Source organism: Parambassis ranga, chromosome 2 (assembly GCF_900634625.1).
Source record: "Parambassis ranga chromosome 2, fParRan2.1, whole genome shotgun sequence".
In the NCBI taxonomy this organism is placed as follows: domain Eukaryota; kingdom Metazoa; phylum Chordata; class Actinopteri; family Ambassidae; genus Parambassis; species Parambassis ranga.
In genome coordinates, this window is record NC_041023.1 from 18,285,804 (window position 1) to 18,309,370 (window position 23,567).

At 40.7% G+C, this 23,567-nt stretch overlaps 1 protein-coding gene and 1 pseudogene across 1 annotated transcript; both read left to right on the plus strand.

Moving 5' to 3' along the window:
- The first annotated feature begins 3,170 nt into the window (after positions 1-3,170).
- Positions 3,171-7,199, plus strand: LOC114432447 (protein NLRC3-like; annotated as a pseudogene).
- A 19-nt stretch (positions 7,200-7,218) lies between these two features.
- Positions 7,219-11,607, plus strand: LOC114432450 (NACHT, LRR and PYD domains-containing protein 14-like). Its single transcript, XM_028400471.1, has 5 exons — positions 7,219-7,244; positions 7,297-7,470; positions 7,545-7,718; positions 8,207-8,253; positions 9,498-11,607. The coding sequence occupies exons 1-5, from the start codon at positions 7,219-7,221 to the stop codon at positions 10,085-10,087; spliced, it is 1,011 nt and encodes a 336-aa protein (XP_028256272.1). The 3' UTR covers positions 10,088-11,607.
- Positions 11,608-23,567: the final 11,960 nt, after the last annotated feature.

Sequence of the window (23,567 nt, forward strand, 5' to 3'; positions counted from 1 at the left end):
CCAGACAGTGGGGATAAACAAGGATTGGCTTGGTAATTCTGTGTGCAAGGAAGTTTCTATTATATTTGAGTAATGAAAAAACCAAACATAATGCCGCCTTTTCTTTGAAAAACATAAAAGGAGATGGAGGAGGACAAAGTGAACCAAACCTGAGCCTGCAGGGTGTTCTAACTGCAGCACGGCCTCAGAGCACAGAAAAAAAAACCTCTTTATATGTCTCAGCTGAGTGGAAGCACTTGTCTTTGGATTGATGGAGAGAGCGGGCTGGTTCGGATGGCTTCTTATAATTCTCGCTGCTGGACATCCACAATGAGCTTTTATGACAGTTTGAAAAGAGAAAGATGGAATGAATACGTGTCTACAGGAAGTACAAGAAGCTCTCATTATGATGGACTATAATGAGGAAGGAGGCCAAGCACAAGTCTGCACTGAACATGATGAACATTTGCTAATATTGCACATATTTGTATTTATTTGTCCTCATATGAGAGACCACCACTGTTTATAAATTAACAAGCACTTTAACATGAATTATACTCATTGGCTTTTTAGACTGCAATCTAAAATAACACATCCTGCCACATGTCCAACAGCAGCTTGACCTCCTTCAATTTGCCTACAAGGCTACGAGGGGCACTGAAGATGCTGTGGCTTGCGTGCTGCATCTCCTCCTGCAACATTTGGACTCCCCCCGGCACTACCGTCAGGACCCCTGTGTGTTGTGGGCTTCAGCTCCGCTTTCAACACTATCCAGAGACACCTGATAATCCAGAAATGACACCATCCCAACGTCCCCTCCTCTCTGATCCATCTGATTCACAGCTTCCTCTCCAACAGACAGCAGATCGTCCATGTCTTGTCACCAGGGTTGCGTCATTCTGCATACACATACCTTGGCCTTATCACAGACACAAACTGCCCCCTACCTACTTTTATTTCTGTATACAAGCATTGTGCAACCCATTTTACTCCACCTGCTTCTTCAATATGCTCACCATCAAAAGCTGCAACAAACTCCTCCACAAAACCTGGACTGCCACAAAAATAATTGGACTACAAACTCTTAATCTGGAAGACCAAAGCAGAAAGGCCATCACACACATTGAATATGCAATATCACGGGACACCACACACACCCACTCAACCATCATTTCTAACCCCTGCCATCTGGAAGGAGATTCAGAAGTATCACATGCAGCAAGGCCCGCTTCAGCAAAAGCCTAATACCCTCAGCCATCTCCACCCTAAACAAAAGACAACCTACACACAATGTACTATACATGACACCCCTGTCACATTTTAAATGAAAGAAAAAAAGTCAGTTTATGTGTATATGTCCCCCCCTACATCATGTGTCTCCCTTGTGTCTATGATGTGTGTCTTGATGCCTCTTAATATGTAGGTTTAAATTTGATGTCATACTCTGAATGTCTGTTTAATATGCAAAGTGAGACATGAAGATGTACCAAGTTTTCCCAAGGGGGACAATAAACTAACCAACTAACTGCTGCTTTTGTCAAGCTTTTCAAAATGTTCTAGACAACACTTTTGATCAATAATACACCCGCCAGATATGACTCGTGGTCATGTTTCTTCTAACAACATATATGGATGCGATATTACATTAAATTATTGGTTTTTTTTGTACTGATCAATGTCATCTTATCATGAGACCAATAAAGCTGCAAAAGTCCAACTACAGAGGGGGGATGGGGGCATTCTGCGCCGTCTGTTTACAGCTATGATTAGTCAAGGTTAAGTGTTTAAAACAGGGCAAGAGAAAACAGACTTTATGCAGGGATAACTGCTTACACCATTTTTGGCAGCCATTGGGACAAGTTCCCACCCCCAAGAGCAGGTAGAGATGTTCTGGTTTTTAAGGACTAAAATATCGATTGAGACTGAGCCTTTTTCTCACAAGCGTCTTTCTGGTCCCACCTCTTTCATTCATCTAATCACAGTATACAACCTGCCGTCTTGTTATGTCACCTCCCATTCCCTCATTGTCTCTCTTGCCCGTCTCGCAGGCACCTGTTTTTTTGGGATTCTGGCTGGCTGGATGTGGCTTGTAGGCCTTGAGTTTGACAATTGTTAGCAAGCTGTATGGCACACCATGAAAATGACATCTATATTTACAGTAATATATAACTGCTGGGAAAGGCGTTTTAGAAATCAAATACACTGAATTGTTACATAGTGTCATTGTCAGTGAGAAGCTCTACCTTGACCAAGCATTTAAACAAAAGACACACCAGTACTTCCTCTATGTTTGTCTGCATTGTCCAATGCTGTGATACGAAGAGGTGAGCAGACACCTTTAACCTAAAGCATCCAGAACGTCTATCGCTAAGCCTGACAGACCCTGATTAAGTGACTATTATAATTTTGCAACACATGCAAAAAAGCTAAAAATAATTATCCTTATGATATACATAACTTCTTCTATTAAAACATATCAATTCCTCTACTATCAGTAACAAAAGTAACAGCAAATGTAACCTGAACCTGTGACATGTCAAGATCATGAGCGGTCAAGGACAATTAATGCACATTTGGAGCGAAGGCTGGACTGTGAGGTTCGATCCTACAGACTAAAGGTGGAGACTGCCTCTGCCTACCACAGGTCATCACAGTGTGTAGTGCATGGGGCTAAGAAGTTGCAAAACACTCAGGGTGTTCATGCCGATCCCTGTCCTGTGCTCAAAGCATGGACAGGCAAAACATACCAACAGGTATGTGGGCATCAGAACTGGACCACAGAGCAGTGCCATGTCACAATGTAGTGCCTTAACAGGTCAAAGTAAACATGTGAGCACTGACTCCTGTATGCATGTGATCCAAAGTACTGCCGCTCCATTACATTTCATTAGGTGATTTATTAGCTCCATCTAGTGGACAGACAGACGAACTAACTATGTTATTCAGATTCGTCACTGACTTTGGACTCTGAAATAATAAGGAAGTGACAGTGTCCTCTGGACAAAGACCTACAGATGGCAGGAGTGGCGAGCGAGTTGAAGGGGGAAAGAGTGTACAAGTTGATCTGAACTTATTTTTCAAGGGGGAAAAAATGTCTTTTTAAAAGGACGCCATTGATTGGTCAGAAGGTATGTATAATGTTGGCTAGCCCTCAAAATATATAGTACATGATACAGTATATGTGCATAGATATGAATATTGATGTGTCCAGCTCTTCCACTTTAGAGATGGGGTGGTCTCTTCTATGGATCAGAAAGAGGACAGGGAGGAGGGACTCCCTCCCTCTAAAGCAACACAATGTGAGGAACCTGGGAGCTGGACTTAAGCTCAGAGGTGAGAGGACTGTCCATGTCACTGTCTACTGATACACAACACACACAAACAGTTACAAAATACAATGGAGGATTGCAGAGGATTTTTTTATAGAGTTATTGCAGTAAAAGTGTCTCCATTAGAAAACACTGTATCTCAGCTTATCCCTTTGTGCTGGGTTTCTTTCTATCAGAGCAGGATTTCCTGTTCCAAGCTGTCTGTCCATGCAGAGTGAGCAGTCTATGCTGAAACATGTTCACTTTAAAGATGAACTCCAATGTGTTGATAAAAGGTGAGGACATAAACAGCTTCCTCTATGAAAATTAGATCAACAATGAGAACAGCACTGACAGGTCAAAGTTCATCATTATAGAACACAAAATGTGATGAAGCTTAATGTTTTTGCAGTGTTAACCAGCAGAGGTCAGATGTTCTCAGTGGTCAGTGTGCTCCTAACACACAGCTGGACTCCATATTTATGGTGAGAGCCTATACAGATTCAACTATTTTATTGTAAAATCAGTTTATAAAAAATTGTTTTCATTGTTGCATGAAACAGTCATGCAGTGTTTTAGATAGAGGTGTTACTTCCTGTTTCTGTTTGATGGTGTGTCACAGGCTCATGGTTTACTCAACACAGGTAGACAACACAATAAACCTTTAACCAGATGACAAGGAATCACTTCACACGGTGTTACCTTATTTTAGCTTTTTAAGCTTTTAAGCTTTTAGCTTTTGCTGCTTTTAAACCGTTGACCACAGTGGTTTACTACAGAGATGCAGTATTTGCATATTTATTAAATATATTTCTTAATGATGTCTCCCCATTATATATAGGGGTCAGTCATAGAGTTTCACAGGGATCTGTGCTTGGGTCAATTCTACAAATAAAACTGAACTGAAATGAATCAGATCCACATGTAACAAAAGATAACCATACTGCTTACAACAGTCCTGCAGTAAACTTTAGCATTAGAAAGGTTTTAATATATCTGATTTTGTCTGCTATCAGTTTGACCTATAAAACAAACTCTGTATATTTCTCTGTTCCAGCTGCTGGAGTGGAACATTATCACTTTTGTGAGGAATGAACTGAAAGTGATTCAAAAGGTTTTGAGTGCAGATTACCCAGAATACTCAGAGTCCGGAGGAGTATGATGAGGATGAAGAGCAGAGGAGCAGCAAAGAGTCATTTGTGCAGATCACAGTGCACTTCCTGAAGAGAAGGAAGCAGGAAGAGCTGGCTGATCGTCTGCAGAGCAGTAAGATTTTAACAGCTTTGAAATGATGAAAACAGAAAATGGAGCAAACAAGAATATATTGATGTAAATATGATGCAATTGTCTATAAATTCTTCAGCAACTGCCTACAATTTAACATGCTAAATTTTATGAGGACAAAAATCTTTTACAAATGGTGTTAAATGTGAGTTTTATTGTAAAACAAGCATGAAAACCAACCATGACTATGAAACTATATCAAGAGGAAAAAAATAAAAAATAAACCATACTTACAATAACTCAGGGGAAACAAAAGGCAACAAGATGATCTGGCACAGACAAAGGGAAGAACAGGACTAAAATAGACAAGGTAACAATACACAGGTGAAAAACATTAGGACGGGGCAAACAATCACCAGAGGCAGGAACACAGGGGAAGTAAAACACATGGACAAACACAAGGGAGACGGGACTTTCACAATAAAACAGAAAACAAGACCGAATCAAAGCAACATCACACAGACTGCCAGAAACAGGACCACACAGGGAACACCAGAAGTACATAACAAAGAAACTATAAATAAATTATAAAACAGGTAAATAACAAAATCACAATAAACCAAAAAAACAAATCATGACAAAGTTTCATTACACCATTATTTATCGCAAATGAAGTCTAAAAGAAAAGAAAAACATATGGGTTATGTTATGTTATACTAAGTACCCCCTTGTAGCTTATAGATTCACTTTTAGCAACATTAGCTTTCCTGTATGACTATAATGATTCTCTCACCATTGTGGCGGAACCCTTCAATCAAACCCTTCAACCCTATAAAATTTTATTTTATAACATTTCCATATTAATGAAGTTCATTGTTTGTTTAGGAATCTACTTCACAGAGTATCAGCAACAACTCAAGTCTAGCCTGAAGAAGAAGTTCCAGTGTGTGTTTGAGGGGATCGCTAAAGCAGGAGAGCCGACCCTTCTGAACCAGATCTACACAGAGCTCTACATCAGAGGGAAGGACTGCAGAGGTCAATGAGGAACATGAGATCAGACAGATTGAAACAGCATCCAGGAAAACACACAGGTCAGAAACCCCCATCAGATGTGAGGACCTCTTTAGAGGCTCACCTGGAAGACGGAAACCAATCAGAACAGTGATGACAAAGGGAGTGGCTGGCATCGGGAAAACAGTCTTAACACGGAAGTTCACTCTGGACTGGGCTGAAGACAAAGCCAACCAGGACATCCAGTTCACATTTCCATTCACTTTCAGAGAGCTGAATGTGCTGAGAGAGAAAAAGTTCCGCTTGGTGGAACTTGTTCATCACTTCTTCACTGAAGCCAAAGACGCAGGAATCTGCAGCTTTCAACACCACCAGGTGGTCTTCATCTTTAACGGTCTGGATGAGTGTTGACTTCCTCTGGATTTCCACAACAATGAGATACTGACTGATGTCACAGAGTCCACCTCAGTATATGTGCTGCTGACAAACCTCATCAGGGGGAAGCTGCTTCCCTCTGCTCACCTCTGATTAACCACACAACCTGCAGCAGCCAATCAGATCCTTCCTGACTGTGTGGACGTGATGACAGAGATCAGAGGGTTCACTGACCCACAGAAGGAGGAGTACTTCAGGAGGAGATTCAGAGAGGAGGAGCAGGCCAGCAGGATCATCTCCCACATCAAGACATCACAAAGCCTCCGCATCATGTGCCACATCCCAGTCTTCTGCTGGATCACTGCTACAGTTCTGGAGGACATGTTGAAGACCAGAGAGGGAGGTGAGCTGCCCAAGACCCTGACTGAGATGTTTATCCACTTCCTGGTGGTTCAGACCAAAGTGAAAAAGGTCAAATATGATGGAGGAGCTGAGACAGATCCTCACTGGAGTCCAGAGAGCAGGGAGGTGATCCAGTCTCTAGGAAAATTGGCTTTTGAGCAGCTGCAGAAAGGAAACCTGATCTTCTATGAATCAGAACTGACAGCGTGTGGCATCGATATCAGCGCAGCCTCGGTGTACTCAGGAGTGTTCACACAGATCTTTAAAGAGGAGAGAGGCCTGTACCAGGACAAGGTGTTCTGCTTCATCCATCTGAGTGTTCAGGAGTTTCTAGCTGCTCTTCATGTCCATCTGACCTTCATCAACTCTGCTGTCAACCTGCTGGAACAACAAACAACATCTCTGTGGTCTAAAGGCTTTAGAGACAAACCTAAACTAAAACATCTCCACCAGAGTGCTGTGGACGAGGCATTACTGAGTCCAAATGGACACCTGGACTTGTTCCTCCGCTTCCTCTTAGGTCTTTCACTGAAGACCAATCAGACTCTCCTACAAGGTCTGCTGACACAGACAGAAAGTAGCTCACAGACCAATCAGGAAACAGTCCAGTATATCAAGAAGAAGATCAGTGAGAATGTGTCTGCAGTGAGAAGCATTAATCTGTTCCACTGTCTGAATGACCTGAATGATGGTTCTCTAGTGGAGGAGATCGAACACTCCCTGAGATCAGGACGTCTGTCCACAGATGAACTGTCTCCTGCTCAGTGGTCAGCTCTGGTCTTCATCTTACTGTCTTCAGAAGAAGATCTGGAGGTGTTTGACCTGAAGAAATACTCTGCTTCAGAGGAGGCTCTTCTGAGGCTGCTGCCAGTGGTCAAAGCCTCCAACAAAGTTCTGTAGGTGGATTTATACGATTTATATGACATATAATTCAAACATATTTCCGTCTTTACATGACAAAACATTAGGTTTATGTTTATTCTTAATTCTTCTTCAGGTTGAGCAGCTGTAACCTCTCAGAAAGGAGCTGTGAAGCTCTGTCCTCAGTCCTCAGCTCCCTGTCCTCTAGTCTGAGAGAGCTGGATCTGAGTAACAACAATCTGCAGGATTCAGGAGTGAAGCTGCTGGCCGCAGGACTAGATAATCCACAATGTAGACTGGGAACCCTCAGGTCTGTTGATCCTACTTTAGGTTCATCTAATTTTCTTTCTTGCTACTGAATGCATCATGTGTTTCCAACTGCAGGCTGTCAGGCTGTCTCATCACAGAGAGAGGTTGTGCTTCTCTGGCCTCAGCTCTAAGGTCCAACCCCTCCCATCTCAGAGAGCTTGACCTGAGGTACAATTACCTAGGAGACTCAGGTGTGAAGCTGCTGTCATCTGCAATAGAGAGGCAACAGTGTAAACTGGACACTTTCAGGTAACAGACAACAGGAGACTGTATTGTCTAATGTGTTCTTTCAGTTCATCCACAGAGAGTTGCATAGGATGAATCCTCCAGCTCTGTTTTCACACTTTTTTGTAAAGCATACTTACAATTATTGACAGAAGAGTAACTTGTACAGACATCATCAAATTATATGATACCACTTTGGTAGTGTATGGAGCTTGACACGCCCTGTCATTTGAGCTTCGGGCTGGAATACGTCAATTACACAAAAACATTGGAATCTGGATGTTGACTGATCTGTGAACAGGATAAAAAAAATGAATTTAGTATTCATGTTGGTGAAACTGACGCAACATGTCAAATCGAATCAGAAGAGAATCATCTTCTTCTTTCTTCTTTTTCCTGGTCTTTTCTTTATGGACAGTGGTGAAGCAATCAGAGACAACTGACACAGATAATATTCAGCTTGTTGTAGCTTGTTGGATAGAAAATTATTCCGACTGTGTTTCTTCCTGCAGGGTGGGCCAGGATGGAGAACAATGGTTAAAGCCTGGTCTGAAGAAGTGTAAGTTTGACTGTTGATAACAAAACAATAAACTGTCAGGTATCTTTAAATACAGTCATGTTCAGGTCAAGTCTGTCTTGAGGCTCTGCAACCACTCCTGGTTGCAGAGAGAACTCAAAATGCAGGCAAATTATTAAGCTTTCCATGTGAGTTTTATTGTAAAACAAGCATGAAAACCAACCATAAAGACTATGAAACTTTATCAAGAGGAAAAAAATAAAAAATAAACCATACTTACAATAACTCAGGGGAAACAAAAGGCAACAAGATGATCTGGCACAGACAAAGGGAAGAACAGGACTAAAATAGACAAGGTAACAATACACAGGTGAAAAACATTAGGACGGGGCAAACAATCACCAGAGGCGGGAACACAGGGGAAGTAAAACACATGGACAAACACAAGGGAGACAGGACTTTCACAATAAAACAGAAAACAAGACCGAATCAAAGCAACATCACACAGACAGCCAGAAACAGGACCACACAGGGAACGCCAGAAGTACATAACAAAGAAACTATAAATAAATTATAAAACAGGTAAATAACAAAATCACAATAAACCAAAAAAACAAATCATGACAAAGTTTCATTACACCATTATTTATCGCAAATGAAGTCTAAAAGAAAAGAAAAACATATGGGTTATGTTATGTTATACTAAGTACCCCCTTGTAGCTTATAGATTCACTTTTAGCAACATTAGCTTTCCTGTATGACTATAATGATTCTCTCACACCATTGTGGCGGAACCCTTCAATCAAACCCTTCAACCCTTCAATCAAACTGTACTGCCTTCTTCTAATTGTGTTGTCACATTATCACTGAGCATGCTCTGTAGGCTCTGACATGTAGCTCTTGGTTTTTTGTATTTCTCTGATCTTGGGGTGAATTAGCTGGGACATCCACTCCCGTGAAGATTGACATTGATTGTTGTTTTGAATATAGAACAATGAACTTCAAATAGTTTGAAATGGTTTTAGAAGTCTTTCCAGATTGGTGTGCAGCAACAGCTGCTTCTCTAACTGTAACTGTACAAGACTGACTGTACAAAGCTGATAGTAATGTATTTATTAATTCAAACATTAAGATATGAAATATAATATAATATAATATAATATAATATTTTATATATATATATATATATATATATATATATATATATATATATATAATTTTATTGACTTAATATGAATGAATGACATATCAGATCATACACTGCAGCTGTTTTCTCTTCCTGTGAGATTTCTGTGAACTTGAAGTCAACACAAACTCAGTACACAGAAACCTCAGACTGTCTGACAACAACAGGAAGGTGATACGTGTGGAGGAGGAGCAGCCATATCCTGATCATCAAGACAGATTTGATTGCTGGTGGCAGCTCCTGTGTACGAATGGTTTGACTGGTCGCTGTTACTGGGAGGTCGAGTGGACCGGAGTAGTTCGCGTGTCACTGAGTTACAGAGGAATCAGAAAAAAAGGAAACAGCACCGACTGCTGGTTTGGCGGAAATGATCACTCCTGGAGTCTGAGCTGTTATGATTGTACCGGTTACTCTGCCTGGCACGATAACAGAGGAACAACCATCCACTGCTCTTCCTCCTCCTCCTCCTCCTCTGCCTCTCACAGAGTAGCAGTGTATGTGGACTGTCCTGCAGGAATTCTGTCCTTCTACAAAGTCTTGTCTGACACACTGATCCACCTCCACACTTTCAACACCACATTCACTCAACCTTTGTATGCAGGATTTGGGTTCTGGTCATCTGGCCCTTCAGTGTCTCTGTGCTCGCCACAGCAGCTCCAGCTCTATAGATTAAATGTTGATAGTGAATGATGTTTCACTCTTTATGTGAATCACTAAACTCTTGTTTAAAAAAATAGAGCTGACTTGATTAATTCTGTCTGGATAATCCTGGACAGAAGTTCAAACATTTGCATTCAACTGCCTTTACACAGTCAGGGCAAAATACAGCCTGTGGCATAGGACCACCGTCCATAGCCTTGCAATCTGGACCAGTATTCCTTACTGCAAATGTTTATAGAATGACCATCTAAAAAGTATATATTCTTTATAAACAAAGCATGCCTGATCTGATCCAGATGTGTTTGCGTTCATATGACTTCCGATGTTTAATTGTTGACCAAAATTTGGAAGCTTTACTTTAAATGTATGCAAAGGTTTACCACTGAAAGTAACGTTAGTATTGACAAATGGAGCGACCCAAAAGCACGACAGTTCACAGATCAAAAGCCATAACCAGGGGTTCTCTATCATCTCGAGACTATTGGAGAGATAGTCTCTTCACTCAGAGAACCAGGGTTACATTGTAACCCGAGCGTTCAGTACATAAAAGGTCAGTCCAGAAAGTGGCAGTATACTTAAGGGAGCAGGTAAAGACAGAGGTTAAAAATTATCAGCCAAAATACAAACAGAGGGACAAAGAGGCAAAGGTAAAAATCCAGAAACACTAACGATCATGCACAGGAATCAGTCACAATCAAGGGAAAGCTGGAACGCACAAAATGATCTGGCAGGGAAGTAAGAGAGACACACACCTTAAAAAACACAGGAGACAATTGAACACAGGTGAGACACATGAGGGCAATTAGGTAAGGGTGGTGACACACGAGGAAGGTGGAGTAACTACAAAATAACAGGAAATGGCCACATTTTCAAAATAAAACTTAAGATACTGCTGGGACCAAGAATCATGTTAGTAACACTTTGTGTTTCCTGCAAACTGGTATGCTGTTGAAGTCACAACAAATTATGTTGTCCTCGGATGTCTCGTGGTTCCTTGTGTGTCCTGAGTCTTCAGCAGCAGCATGTTGCTGGTCTTGTATAATTATTGCACACCCCTTCAGGTTGTTTGTGTTGCAGTACTCTTCCTTTTCAGTTTCTTGGTTTTTGTTTAAGGGAGTGCAGTAAATGTAAATGTTGTTATAGGAGGACTGAGCAGGTTGTTGTATTTGTGTGAAAGTGTGGTCTCTGCTATGGATAAATGTGAGGACAGAGAGGAGGGACTTCCTTCCTCTAAGCCCACCCTGTGTGAGGAATATGATAGCTGAAACAAAACTTTAGTTCAGTCACACATAGTGTTGGTTTATTGGTTTGTTATAGATCCCCATTAGTCACTGCCTCAGCAGCGACTATTCTTCCTGGAGTCCACCACAACATCCTAACCGTGTTGTTCTCTATGGTTAAGATAAACACATAAATGCTTTCTGAAAGGGGTGACATGCGGCAAAGAGAGAGTGAGGATACAAATCTGCTGTTATGTGTAAAAAAAATGCCTAGGTTTATAGTATGTGTACAGTATAATCATATATAGGCAAAATCTGGCCCATTTTTGAAGACAAATTCACATACACAAAAAACACACAGAATGTTGATGTGTTAAGAAAAATAATTTCAGCTTATATTTAAATATACACTGAAATAAAGGGAACACTTCCACAACACACTTCTGTGAAATCAGCCTGTCCAGTTAGGATCAACACTGATTGTGAATCAGTTTCAGCTGCTGTTGTGCAAATGGAACAGACAACAGGTGTAAATGAGAGGCAATGATCAAGACAAGCCCTATAAAGCAGTGGTATGCAGGTAAAGAAAAATTAATAGCACTATTAGCAAAGACTAACTGTTAGCAAGTTTTCCCTAAATATTTAGAAATGAGCTTCACAACATCACCTTACCACAGAGAGCACATTAGTTCTTTGAGCAAAGTGATTTGTCCTCTTAATGTAAAGCGTTCCCAGCAAACACACACATCGCAAACGCAGCTGGCTGGTGACAAAAGCTTTCATTTACCTCCACTATTGACTGTAAATTCAATTGCAATAGTTACTTTTCAACCCATAGATGGCAGTCACCACATGTGCTTACAACACAATATGTAGAGTTGAAATACTTTGTACAGATGTGTCAGGACCTAAATCAGTTAACAGCACTAATATATATATATATATATATATATAATATATAATATATAAAAACAAGTACCTTTAAATCTGTGCCAAGACTGACAGGCAACCAGTGCAAAGACTTTAAAATAGATGTGATGTGTTCTCTCCTTCTGGTCCTGGTCAGCACTGGCTGCAGAGTTCTGCATAATCTGCAGCTGATTTATGACTTATTGAATAAACCAGACAAGAGAGCACTGAAAAGTTAAGTCTGCTTGAAATGAAAGCATGGAGGAAGGCCTCACCCACTTTTCTTGCCTGTTTGTTAGTTACTCTTCGGGTTTTTGACAGAGGACCATAACTCATCCTTTATTCTGTAGCACAGGTCAGGAAAAAGGAATAAAAGGTTAATAGCTTTCGTCCTTGAAAATAACTACTGTGTACCTGCGTGTCTTATGTGTGAGGGTTTAGGACTCATCACCATGGTAGCTGACAGATGCAAAGTTTGCTTTAAATATGTGTAATATAAATGTTAAGAAAGCCTATAATTCAGACCCAGGTGTTTTTTAATGCCTAATCCCAGTAAAGTGAAAACAAACTAAACTTTACATCCCATTTTAACAATCAAAATTCATTATTTCTTTATTGTATTTGGGCTCATTCAGGCATAAGCAACAATATTTTTTGTAGTTTTTTTCACATAGTTCGTTGTCTTGCTGTCACTGTTCTTACCAAGCATAACAAAAAGTTTGAAAAACGAAGCAGAGGGAAACCCTGAACAGGCCGGCCTCAGAGCAGTCTGAGCCAGGAGTCAAGTCTTTTTTCCACAGATGAAGAACAGTGGTCTTTCCTGCATTTTCTCACCAAAGTCCTCCAGCTCTGCTCCACAGCAGCTGCCAGGATCATTCAGGACATACAGAGGAGTGTGTGTGTAAGAGAGAGAGAGAGAGAGAGAGTGCAAGAATTTGGAAGTGGTTGGAGCACATTTGCTTGGATGGTCCTTTAGTTTTCTCTCACACCAGAGGATTGGGGAGGAAGCAGGAAGTTGTGGTATTAGGAGAAAGCATTAGGAGTGGTGCCTGAATTTTTATTTTTTTTTAATATATATATATATAGCCAATTTTTTATGTTCTGATGTCAAACATACAAAGTAATTGATCTGTCGAAAAATAAGAACTGTCATTGGCTGTTGGATGTCAAATTTGAAATCTTTCCAGCCCTTCATGAGGCAGTTTTTTAAATAAATACAACAAAGGGCATGCTTTGTGATGTTTGAACCAGAGCCGAATATAATTGTGTGTTTGAATGGAAGCTAATGGCATCATCCTCATTAACCAGACAGTGGGAACTCCTGAGGCCTCTGTAGGAATTTAAATGCTGGCACGCTGTACAGTGCGCCGGATATCAAACCAATGCTAACTCCCACTTTTTACGTGGCCAGTAGTCTGCCCACGCAGTATCACTCACAACGACATTGCCTGCTCATATTTCATTTAGTGCTTTAATACCCCCTCGACAAAAAGCAAACAGCTGGGTTGGAGTCTTCGTGTTGTTTCCTTGCTTCTCTTGCCTTGAAAAACGGTCTGTTGAGCATTATAAGGAAATTCTTATTTCTCTTTAATGAATAAGAGCAACTTCAGTGTCAATTGTTATTATGTCAAGATAACAGTCTAATTTGACAGCACGATTAGTACTCCTACAAAAATACACTTTAAGATGATCTCTTTAAAGATGAAGTGAAAGATCCTCTTGCAGCACTAATCTTTTTTTGCCCTGTCTGTACTTGTTCCTTGGATCAACCACCTGAGACTCATCCTACTACTAATGCCTGGTGCCCCAGATCTGCACTCCAGTCTTTGCCACTTTGTCTAGTCAACTATACCCAGCAGAATGCTAGTTGAGCTAATGCTAATATTTCTGATTCTCCTTGTGTTCAACCAACGTTTGCTCATCTTGATGTTGCCATAGATGATGGTAGGAATGTAGGGCAGCAGGTAAAACTAAGAGCTTCATATTGAGCCTCAGCTCCTCCCTCATCATGACATCTTGAAGGGGCAACCCTTTTTTTGCAGAGGCTGATGATCCCTAGCAGGACCAGATCAACCTGCAATCCTGAGGTCACTGAAGTGAACACTTCCTACCTCATATTTATGAAAATTCTGCCCTGGCACCAAATTTCAAAATAAGTTAAACTTTTTGAAATATATATACATAAACTTACATTTCCCATTCTGATTTCATCTCAATATTTCATCACCCAGCCAAGCTGAAAGATTTACGAGGAAGAGAGTGGGGAGTGAAGAATGTGTTTACAATGTGATGGTCTTTTATTTTCTCCATTCTAGTCTAGATCTTTCTTTGAGATATTTATTTTTTTACACGTAGAATGTTAGTGAGCATTATGTGGACACATTATTACACTTGAAAATCCGTGGTTCATAAAGGGTTAATACAAGCCACTCCAGGGCTTTTGGAGGAACTGCACTCGTGACTGAAATCAAAATATTCCAGAATCAGAGCCTGTCAGTCCTCTGATGTACGACTTGTAATGGGATGTTTCCAAAACCCCCCTCTCCATATGGCTGCTTACACGTTTAGCAACACCCACCGCCTACAGAGTGGGACTCTCACTGCTGCACATCTGGCAGACAGACCCTTTCTCTTTTACACAGATGCACGCACACACACACACACACACACATTGAACCTTCTGTTTCTATAAGGCCCTGCATCTGTCTTTGTATTTGCAAGCAAATGCAATCTGTGTAAAGCAAAGTGTAGAGTTAAGACTGCACATTGATTAAAGAAAAAAATGATAAGGAGTGTGAAATACATGGGTGGCAGAAGCTAACTTCTTTTGACCACTAGTCTTCTTTTGACCACTGTGGAAAAGAACCGCAATACCCAGTCATAACACCTCCAGCACTCTCCGCAGCCTCAAAGAGGCATAAATCAACACTGACACACTTGGCTATCTGTAGCACATCCACTTAGCTTAATGGACCCTCACTGTGTAGGTTGCCCCCCAACAACAACAAAGTAACTTCAGAGGCTGCCATCCAGTGGAGGGTCTGTCCAAATACCCTTCAGATTGATAGTAGAAAAATAAAATCACCTCATGTGTTCATCTTAAAGTCCCTAACAGACACATGGCCTTATGTGCTCTGAAGGTTTCCCTCAGCGAAATCCATTTTTCTTACTGCCATTAATTGTGGTCCAACATTTTAAGGCTGTTATTAAACAGTGATGATATACAACCATCAGAAGTATGCACTGGGGTGCAAAAGAAAGCTATGATTTCTACATCCTCTACATCTATTCAAACTGTGTGTTCATTTATTTTTCTAACCAGCCTGGAAATAAATCAGCTGCAATCAACTTTGAAAATTAATCATGCTACCTAACCAGGGACCCAAGGACAACCAAAGGTACTTTAAGGATTCCAGGTATCCCCGTAAGCAGGTTTAAAAATATCCAACTCAGATCTCTCAGAAGAGACACAAGGCTGTGAGAAGGAGTCTTTGAAAAGAAGGATGTTGGATGAGGTTATAGTGATCTTGCTCAAAGAGTCCCCAAAAGAGATGTCTATAAACACTGATCAAAAGTAAATAGAAACAATATGCATCTTTAGTGTACTGCTGCTCAGTTCTTGGTTAAAACAGTTGGTTAAAAATTCCACTGTCTAATTGTTGCAGCTTTAGAACATGCAATGAGTATTTAGATGATAACTTTGTGCTTCTGTTTCAACATGGAACACAGAAATCTCAAAGAAATCATCTTTCCAGTTTGGTGTGGAAGAACTCCTGACATCATAACCCTGCCTCACACTTAACAAATGAAGCTCTTAGCGCAAGTTCAATCAGGAACTCTGCTCTTCATCATTGTTTACAGCACATCATTCACCAATTATCTCTCCCCGATCTCTTCCTTATCTCCCACTCTCTCTTTCTCGCTCTCTCTCGCTTCCTTCATAGTAGGACAGGCAAAACTGACAATGACAGGAGCAGGAAGGACCAAAGACAAGAAGATCTAGCTTTCAGACTGACAGCCATGTTTAAAGGCCTGGTGAAAGCCAGGAGCCAAGTGGACTTCAGGTTCCACTCGTGACTCATGGACATAGAGGAGTTCTAGTTCTAGTTCACTAGAGCAGTGTGTTCTGTTGATGACGGACAAATGTCTTTTAAATCAGTGTTTTTATATTATATTTTGATTATTGTATCATGTTAAACTGATGGTTTTGATCATTTATCTGGAATAAAGGTGTTTTAAAAACTTTGTTTACCGTTTACTTTTGGGTTGCCTTCTATGCACATATTTTTCTTACAAAGCTAAAACCAACTTGCTAAAACATGCTAGTCTCCAAAAGTCCAATGATCCTCTAAAATTGTTGCTCTGGTTGGTTTAAACTGTGTGAAAAACATGACAGACAGATACTCCTTCCAATTATCTGCCAGTATTATTTCAAAAGTATTCCTTTCCAGTTTCCTTGTATCTCCCAGGTGGTTTGTTCACCTTGGTTCTGGGACCTTTTGTCTAACTCTGAGGCCTGTTGTAGATTTATTTGGTGCTGACATTAAAAAAAAAGCCTTGGAGATGTCCAGCCGTGAAGTGTCAGTGTTAAAGGCAGGCAGGTGGGTTTTTATTGGCTCCACTCTTCAGTGATTGTGACCTCACTGGTGGGACTTGCTGGGTAATTACCACAAGCCATGCTCAGCTATCAAATGTCCCAAACAAGTCCAGGTGTTACATCATTGTACACTCATACAGTATTCACACAGAGTATGAACACATGCACCCTCATCTACACATTCTACACTTTAATATGCATACATCAACATCTATGCATATCGCAATTGATTAGATATAGATAAATTGATGAGAAATAAGAGACATCTGAGATGTGTGTTAATCTGTCCCTGTTCAACACCATATAAGCTTCGGATTTTTGTATTTGTAAGCTATAGTGCCAAGTAACTGTTACATCATCCATCTATCCATCCATCCACCTTCAACCGCTTATCCAGGGCCATGTTGCAAGGGCAGCAGTCTAAGCAGGGACGCCCAGACTTTTCTCTCACCGGACACTTCTTCCAGCTTTTCCATTTCCATCCTTGAGGCGTTCCCAGGCCAGCCGAGAGACATAGTCTCTCCACTGAGTCCTGGTTCTCCCTGGGGTCTCCTTCCAGTGGGACATGCTCCTTCCCCCCCAGCAAGGTGACATTCCATGTCCCCAGAGCCATTCTCCGTGTCCAGTGATTGGGTTGCCGAGGCCCCTGCCTTCGACTGCTACCTGATCCTGTTTGCACCGGTCCCTTGCGGTTCCTCCCGCAGATGGTGAGCCCATGGGAGCCCAGCTGGGCCCCAGGGGGGAAAGGCCCGGCCACCAGGTGCTCGCATTCAAGCCCCAACCCCTGGCCTGGGGCCCCGGCTGCACCATGGAGGGGCGACATCACGGACCTTGTTAATGTGCTCATCATACGGGGTTTTGGAACATCATATTCTGCTATTATCAGCATAAATTGTGTTTCAATGATGTTGGAAATAGAACCTATTTAATTAGATATTGCACGTCTTGTAACAATACTAAATTATGCAAAATAAAAGTTTGTCAAATATTTGCTGATACATGTCTTGTTTGCCAATTTTATATGCAATTTAAGAGAGGGAAACCTGTGTGCAGAGTGGGAGAAACTGCATGTGGTTAAAGACCAAGACTGCTAGACTGCTTGTTTAGCATGGTGCTAAATAGACAATTCAGCCCTAATTAATTTCCACACTGTAACAACATTTAAACACCAACATGTGCATAGGACTAATCAGAGTCCAATAGAAATCACATTGTAACATTTATTTTAAGCATGCAAGGCAGATTCATTCATATGTGCTCCAGCATAAACAGTGAAAGAAAAGAAAATACTCTTCTGCTGGATTAGATGAATGTGGAATATTAATATAAAACCTATGCTGTTGTCTGGCTGAATGTTGATGAGAAGTCAGAGGGAGATCCAATAAACAATCAGACCTACACAATCAGAATTTTTGATGCAGAACTCTCAAGCTGATAAGATATCTGTGACTGGACTTCAACCTAACCCTCTCTCCATACTACACCCTTATAAACAACAAAAAAAGCAACATACTCATTTAACTGCAACAATCCCAGTCTCTTATATTACATTTTCTATCAGGAGTTTAAATACATCAGGTCTTTTGTTGTCTCTTTTGACTGTGTGTAATAATCCTGACAAGAGGGAGCCTGTGTTCCACCTGAGCTAGCAGATGTGAGGTGATACAGTAAATGACACCTTTAATGGGCACATGTGAATCCCATCAGTTTAGCAGTTAGCAGCAGACACTTGTAAATGATTCCAGATGGCTGATGGGAAGGGAGGAGGCAGAGTATCGCCTGTTTCTGACCCACAGATAATCCTCATGAGCATGACTGTCAAACAGATTCTTCACTTTAATATTTAGAGCAAATGACATCATATTCAACATGTGATTGTAAATACATGGGGAAGCTCAATCCAGCCAGAGTGGGATGGAATCGGGATTGTTTTTAAACTTTCATTCCACCTCTGAGAGGTGAAGCTAGCCTCTGAGAGGTGGATCTACCTGGGTGGAAATCAGCCAGATTTTCGCTGTTCAGATTGAGAAAAAAAAAATCAATCCGGTTCTAGCCATCTGAACGGGGTCTAGATGAACGGGGACACAGAGGCAGGACTGGGGTTGGTGGCTAAAGGCAGCTACTGTCCTGGCAGATCCCCACAGAAACCATGCCTGCCTCTTGGTGCCATTATGACCAGGTGCCCCCCCCCCCCCCAAGATTGAAACATGAAGGATATCAGATTAGAATACCCAAAATGATAAGAATAGTCTATGAAAACTATAAATATAATATTATATATAATAAACTAACAAACCAGATGGACTAAATACACCTGGGTAATGAGACACAGGTGGAAACAATGAAGGCTGTGTAGCCAATCACAAAGGAGGCAACACGACAGGAAAGAAGTGATTATTGTGCACATATGCACCTGTGTTTGTATCAGCTGTATGTAATGTACTTCAATTCGGCTGCAGTGTGAAGATCTGTTTTCTAAGGGCAGAAAGAAAACCAATATGTTGACGTGTTTGAGTGTGAGTGATGTGTTGGAATTAGAAGTTAGTAGGAAAGTACTTCTGAATCATCAACTATTAAGATATTTTTAGATGCCTTCACTGTTTTACTGTCATATTTCTGGCTCTGGCTCTTTAGTAGAAAAATGTACTGTTTTGCTCCTGTTACATAATGCCATGCTGTCATTGCTGGCAAGCCATTACAAACAAAAAGATGGTAGAAACTCCAGCCACACACACAGTTGGGATAGAACCGATTCATGAACATTCAGAATGATTTTTTTTTTTGTACGCAGGAAAGAGGAAGCAATGCTATATTTCAACTTCTCAGGATTAATATAATGAAACATAATCACATAATGAAACGAACCCTGCATAAAAAAGCCCTGGCTGTGAAATTTAATCCAGCTTCATGAGCCAAGAAACAAAATGCAAAAACAGGCACAGACACACTTTTATTTAAAAAAATAAAATAAAATGAAATAAAATCGCTTCATTTCTCTGAGAAACAATAAAAGCCTTGTTGTGTTCATGTTACCAGAGATGCCATTTTTACCATAGCCAGGTGGCCACTTAAAGTCCTGAGCATCCACACAGGAAATCTCTCTGGCTGTGGACTGGGATGGATTTATGGATGGATTTGTTAAAGGATATTCGGGCTGAACATCATTTATTAATTCACTTTACTTCCTAACATACCACAGTGGTCTTGTTGTGGCTACTTAATAACTTTTAATGCACATTGTATCCCCTAACTGTCATCTGGATATGACTCTTACAATGGACATATAGAAGGAGTAAGACCTTTAGATTCACTTAATTTTAGTTAGTGGGTCTTATAAATTGGTACTTGCTATCCCATCTTAGTACCTTTGCATTGCCACCATTGGTCTAAACATGTTATGATGATGTCCTTACATTTATGGATTACGGAAACTTACTTTGGTGAGTGCAGACATGTCACTACCAAAGAGTAACAAGGCTGTGACCACACTACAAACATGAATGCAACACTCAAATTCATTTTATTTTCATGTTTGTTTTAAAGTGAGTGTATGTATGTATGTATGCCAGAATATACATCTATATTATCGAACAAATGTGCCATTTTTGTTTTTTTTGTTTTTTGTGATGACGGGAATTAGCTTTGACCATGCTTTTTCAGCATTGACCAAAATCATTATGCCTGTGATGTCACAGGATGACAAAGTCACTGTGGTCACACCCACTGAGCGGTAAAAATCCATATACTGATGATTCATCTATTAAATATTTAGCACCTTTTAGTTCTATTTCGTAACTAATTTGTTGAAAACAACCATGATAATGAAGCTTTTGTTCTTTAAAAGAAAGGGGATGATCGCTACACAAAGATAACACATATTGTCTAAGTAAGGATGAAAGATATTAGTAAAGATAGTATTCGATATAAGTTCTCGGCTCAGATTGTAGGAGGTAGACCCAAACGGAAAATAACACAAGGAGCAAATACAGACATGCTGACAGGTGAAGCACACGGTTTAAATCCACAGAGAGAGATGACGAGACACAGGCGGAAACAATTAGGGCGGGGCATGCGATCACTGTGGAGGGAAAACAACAGGAAGTAACACACAGAGATACACAACGAAACTAGACCTTCAAAATAAACCAGGAAAGTGAAGGAGGACACAGAGACTGAGGACATGAAGTCAGCTAAACTAACATAAAGACAGACATACAAAATGCATGAAACTATACTACTAAAAACAAGACTACTGCAGAACTATGAAAACATAATAACACCAAGGATAGAATTAACCAAAGATCATGACAAAAGATGTATATTCCCTGTGCAAAGATGGAAATAAATGAATATTCATTAAATTAGCATTGTGTTTGATCTTTCCCTATCTAACTAGGTAAGTTATAATCTTTGGATCTGACTGACTTTTGATGCCTAATCTTAACAAAGTAGTCTCTCATGTCTAAACCTAACTGCACCTGATTATAAAAATAAAATGACAGTTGTAATAGGTGATAAACCACCTTAATAGAGGTTATATAGAGGGTCCCTTGGGGGAATCCAAGCCTAATTTGTGACAGTCTAAAGCAGAGATATAACCATTATCCACCCTTTCACCTGAATTTTGAAGCCTGTATACTCAGTTCTATTGCCAGATTACATCTTAACAATGGCAATATTTGTCATTCTGCCAATCTGTCCAAATGCGACCATGTAGCCATTTTGGAGATGATAAAAGTTGAGCCAGAAAAGTAAAATATACAAAAATTCCAGGCTGAAAGCCACATGTAAGATATGAATCAGTTATTAAATGTCAACAATTGGCCCTGGTCTGATATGAAAAATCAAAACTGGTTTGGCTTATTCATACTTCCCACTGCTCTGCTTTAGTTTCAGACCACCCCTCCATCTCTCTGAGGTTCTGGCAGCATCACAACATACAACACCAAGACTATTAGCTACCACTACATACAACAAGAGCAGGTTATCTTGATTATCACAGGCTAAGCTCTGTTTTAAAAAAAATGACTCTCATGCACCAACTTCAAAACAAACATTGTAGATGTGCGCAGTATTTATGTCACTTTCCCTCTTCTGACAGAGTGTTTCAGTCAGAGAGTATGAGGTAGCTCTGTGCCAAGTGAAATACACAAAGGAGAGCCTGCCAACCAAACGGAGCAGGACTTTGTGAAAGTAGGTTTGAAATATGCTTGCTGAGCGTTGTGTTAGTTGGCAGGCAAAAGCACTTCATGGAGGAAGGAAAAGAAAAAACTGCAGGGAAAGTGTTGTCGTGAGTGCTTTTATCATTTCTGTCACTGACATGCTAATGATATCGTTTCTCTAACAGATGTGATCCTAAGCTTCCATTAGGCCTGTATTCAGAAAGTGTTGACACTTGTACTGAAGCCTGATCTATTATCCAATCTGTGCGGGTCCCCCATAGCTTTCAAACATCTGCTAACATCTTTCCATTTATCCTTTATTAAAAACACTAGGAGTAACATTCCATTCCTTTTTTATAAATACATATATCTCATTTGGTTCCTCCACCTGATAGAATGAATGGGTGACTGTCACACCATCCAAGCCAAGTCAGAGGCACCTAAGACCTACTTTGTCAGACAAAGCTATAAATACAAATCTTTTTTTCAGAATGGCCTCTGGAGATCTCCTGGCATTTTGTGGGAGGTGCTCCAGGAGTACAGGGTCCGAGGCCCTTTGTTAAGGGCTGTCCGGTCCCTGTATGTCTGATGGTTATGAGCTCTGGGTAGTGACCGAAAGAATGAGATCATGAATACAAGCGGCCGAAATGAGTTGGAGAAGGGTGAGGCTGGGCACTCCCTTAGAGATTAGTGATTGTAAAGTCTGACGGCAGCAGGTAGGAAGGACTATCAGTGATGTGACAGTGCTGTGCATGGGGTAGGTCGTGTTCTCCATCAGGGAGGATAGCTTTGCCAGCATCCTCCGATCTCCCACCTCCTCCACAGGATCAAGTGGGCTCCCCAGCACAGAGCTGGCTTTCTGAGGTGCTGCTGCTCCAGCAGACCACTCCATAAAAGATGGCAGATGCCACCACAGTGTTTTATATATATATATATATATATATATATATATATATATATATATATATATATATATATATATATATATATGCAGCTGTGTTGTCAAACCAGTCCAGTTTCTTGTTTAGATGAACACCCAGGTACTTATAAGAGTCCACTATCTCAATGTCCAGTCCCTGGATGTTCACTGGTGTGGGGCAGGAGTAGTTGTGCCTACGGAAATCAACCACCAGCTCCTTGGTTTTACCTACGTTGATCTGGAGGCGGTTTCCGTGGCACCAGTCTGCAAAGTCGTGGATGAGTCCTCTGTACTCCCTGTCATCCTGATCCAGATGGGACGTCTGAGTGCCACTGGTCTGTAGCTGTTGAGGTCCTTAGGGTGAGAGATCATGCTACATCTTGTAGCATGTAGCTTCTCTATGTGTGTGCCACATCTGTCCTAAAATTCAGATATGTATTAACACTTCCTCTTCCCTTCTCATGTGTTTTATATGTTGTTGTACACACAGTATGTTGGTCAATACAGCACAAATTCCATCCATCCATCCATCAACCATTTTCAACAGCACAAAATTTTATTATGTTTTTATGCATCCTAAGTGATTTCAGGGATATTTAAATGTATTGCACTAGAACAGGTCAAGCCAAGCTGCTTGTCAAACGGCTAAAGTTACAGGGGGGAAAAGTTAGGAAAAAATCCTATTGGCTTTTTGTTGAGCGAT

What these genes read in the sequence shown, in the direction of transcription:
- LOC114432450 (XM_028400471.1), top strand. Translation starts at nt 7,219, where the DNA reads ATGACATATAATTCAAACATATTTCC. An exon ending in TGTAAACTGGACACTTTCAG is followed by an intron (nt 7,719 to 8,206) that starts GTAACAGACAAC and finishes TTCTTCCTGCAG; the next exon opens with GGTGGGCCAGGATGGAGAAC. An exon ending in AAAGCCTGGTCTGAAGAAGT is followed by an intron (nt 8,254 to 9,497) that starts GTAAGTTTGACT and finishes TCTTCCTGTGAG; the next exon opens with ATTTCTGTGAACTTGAAGTC.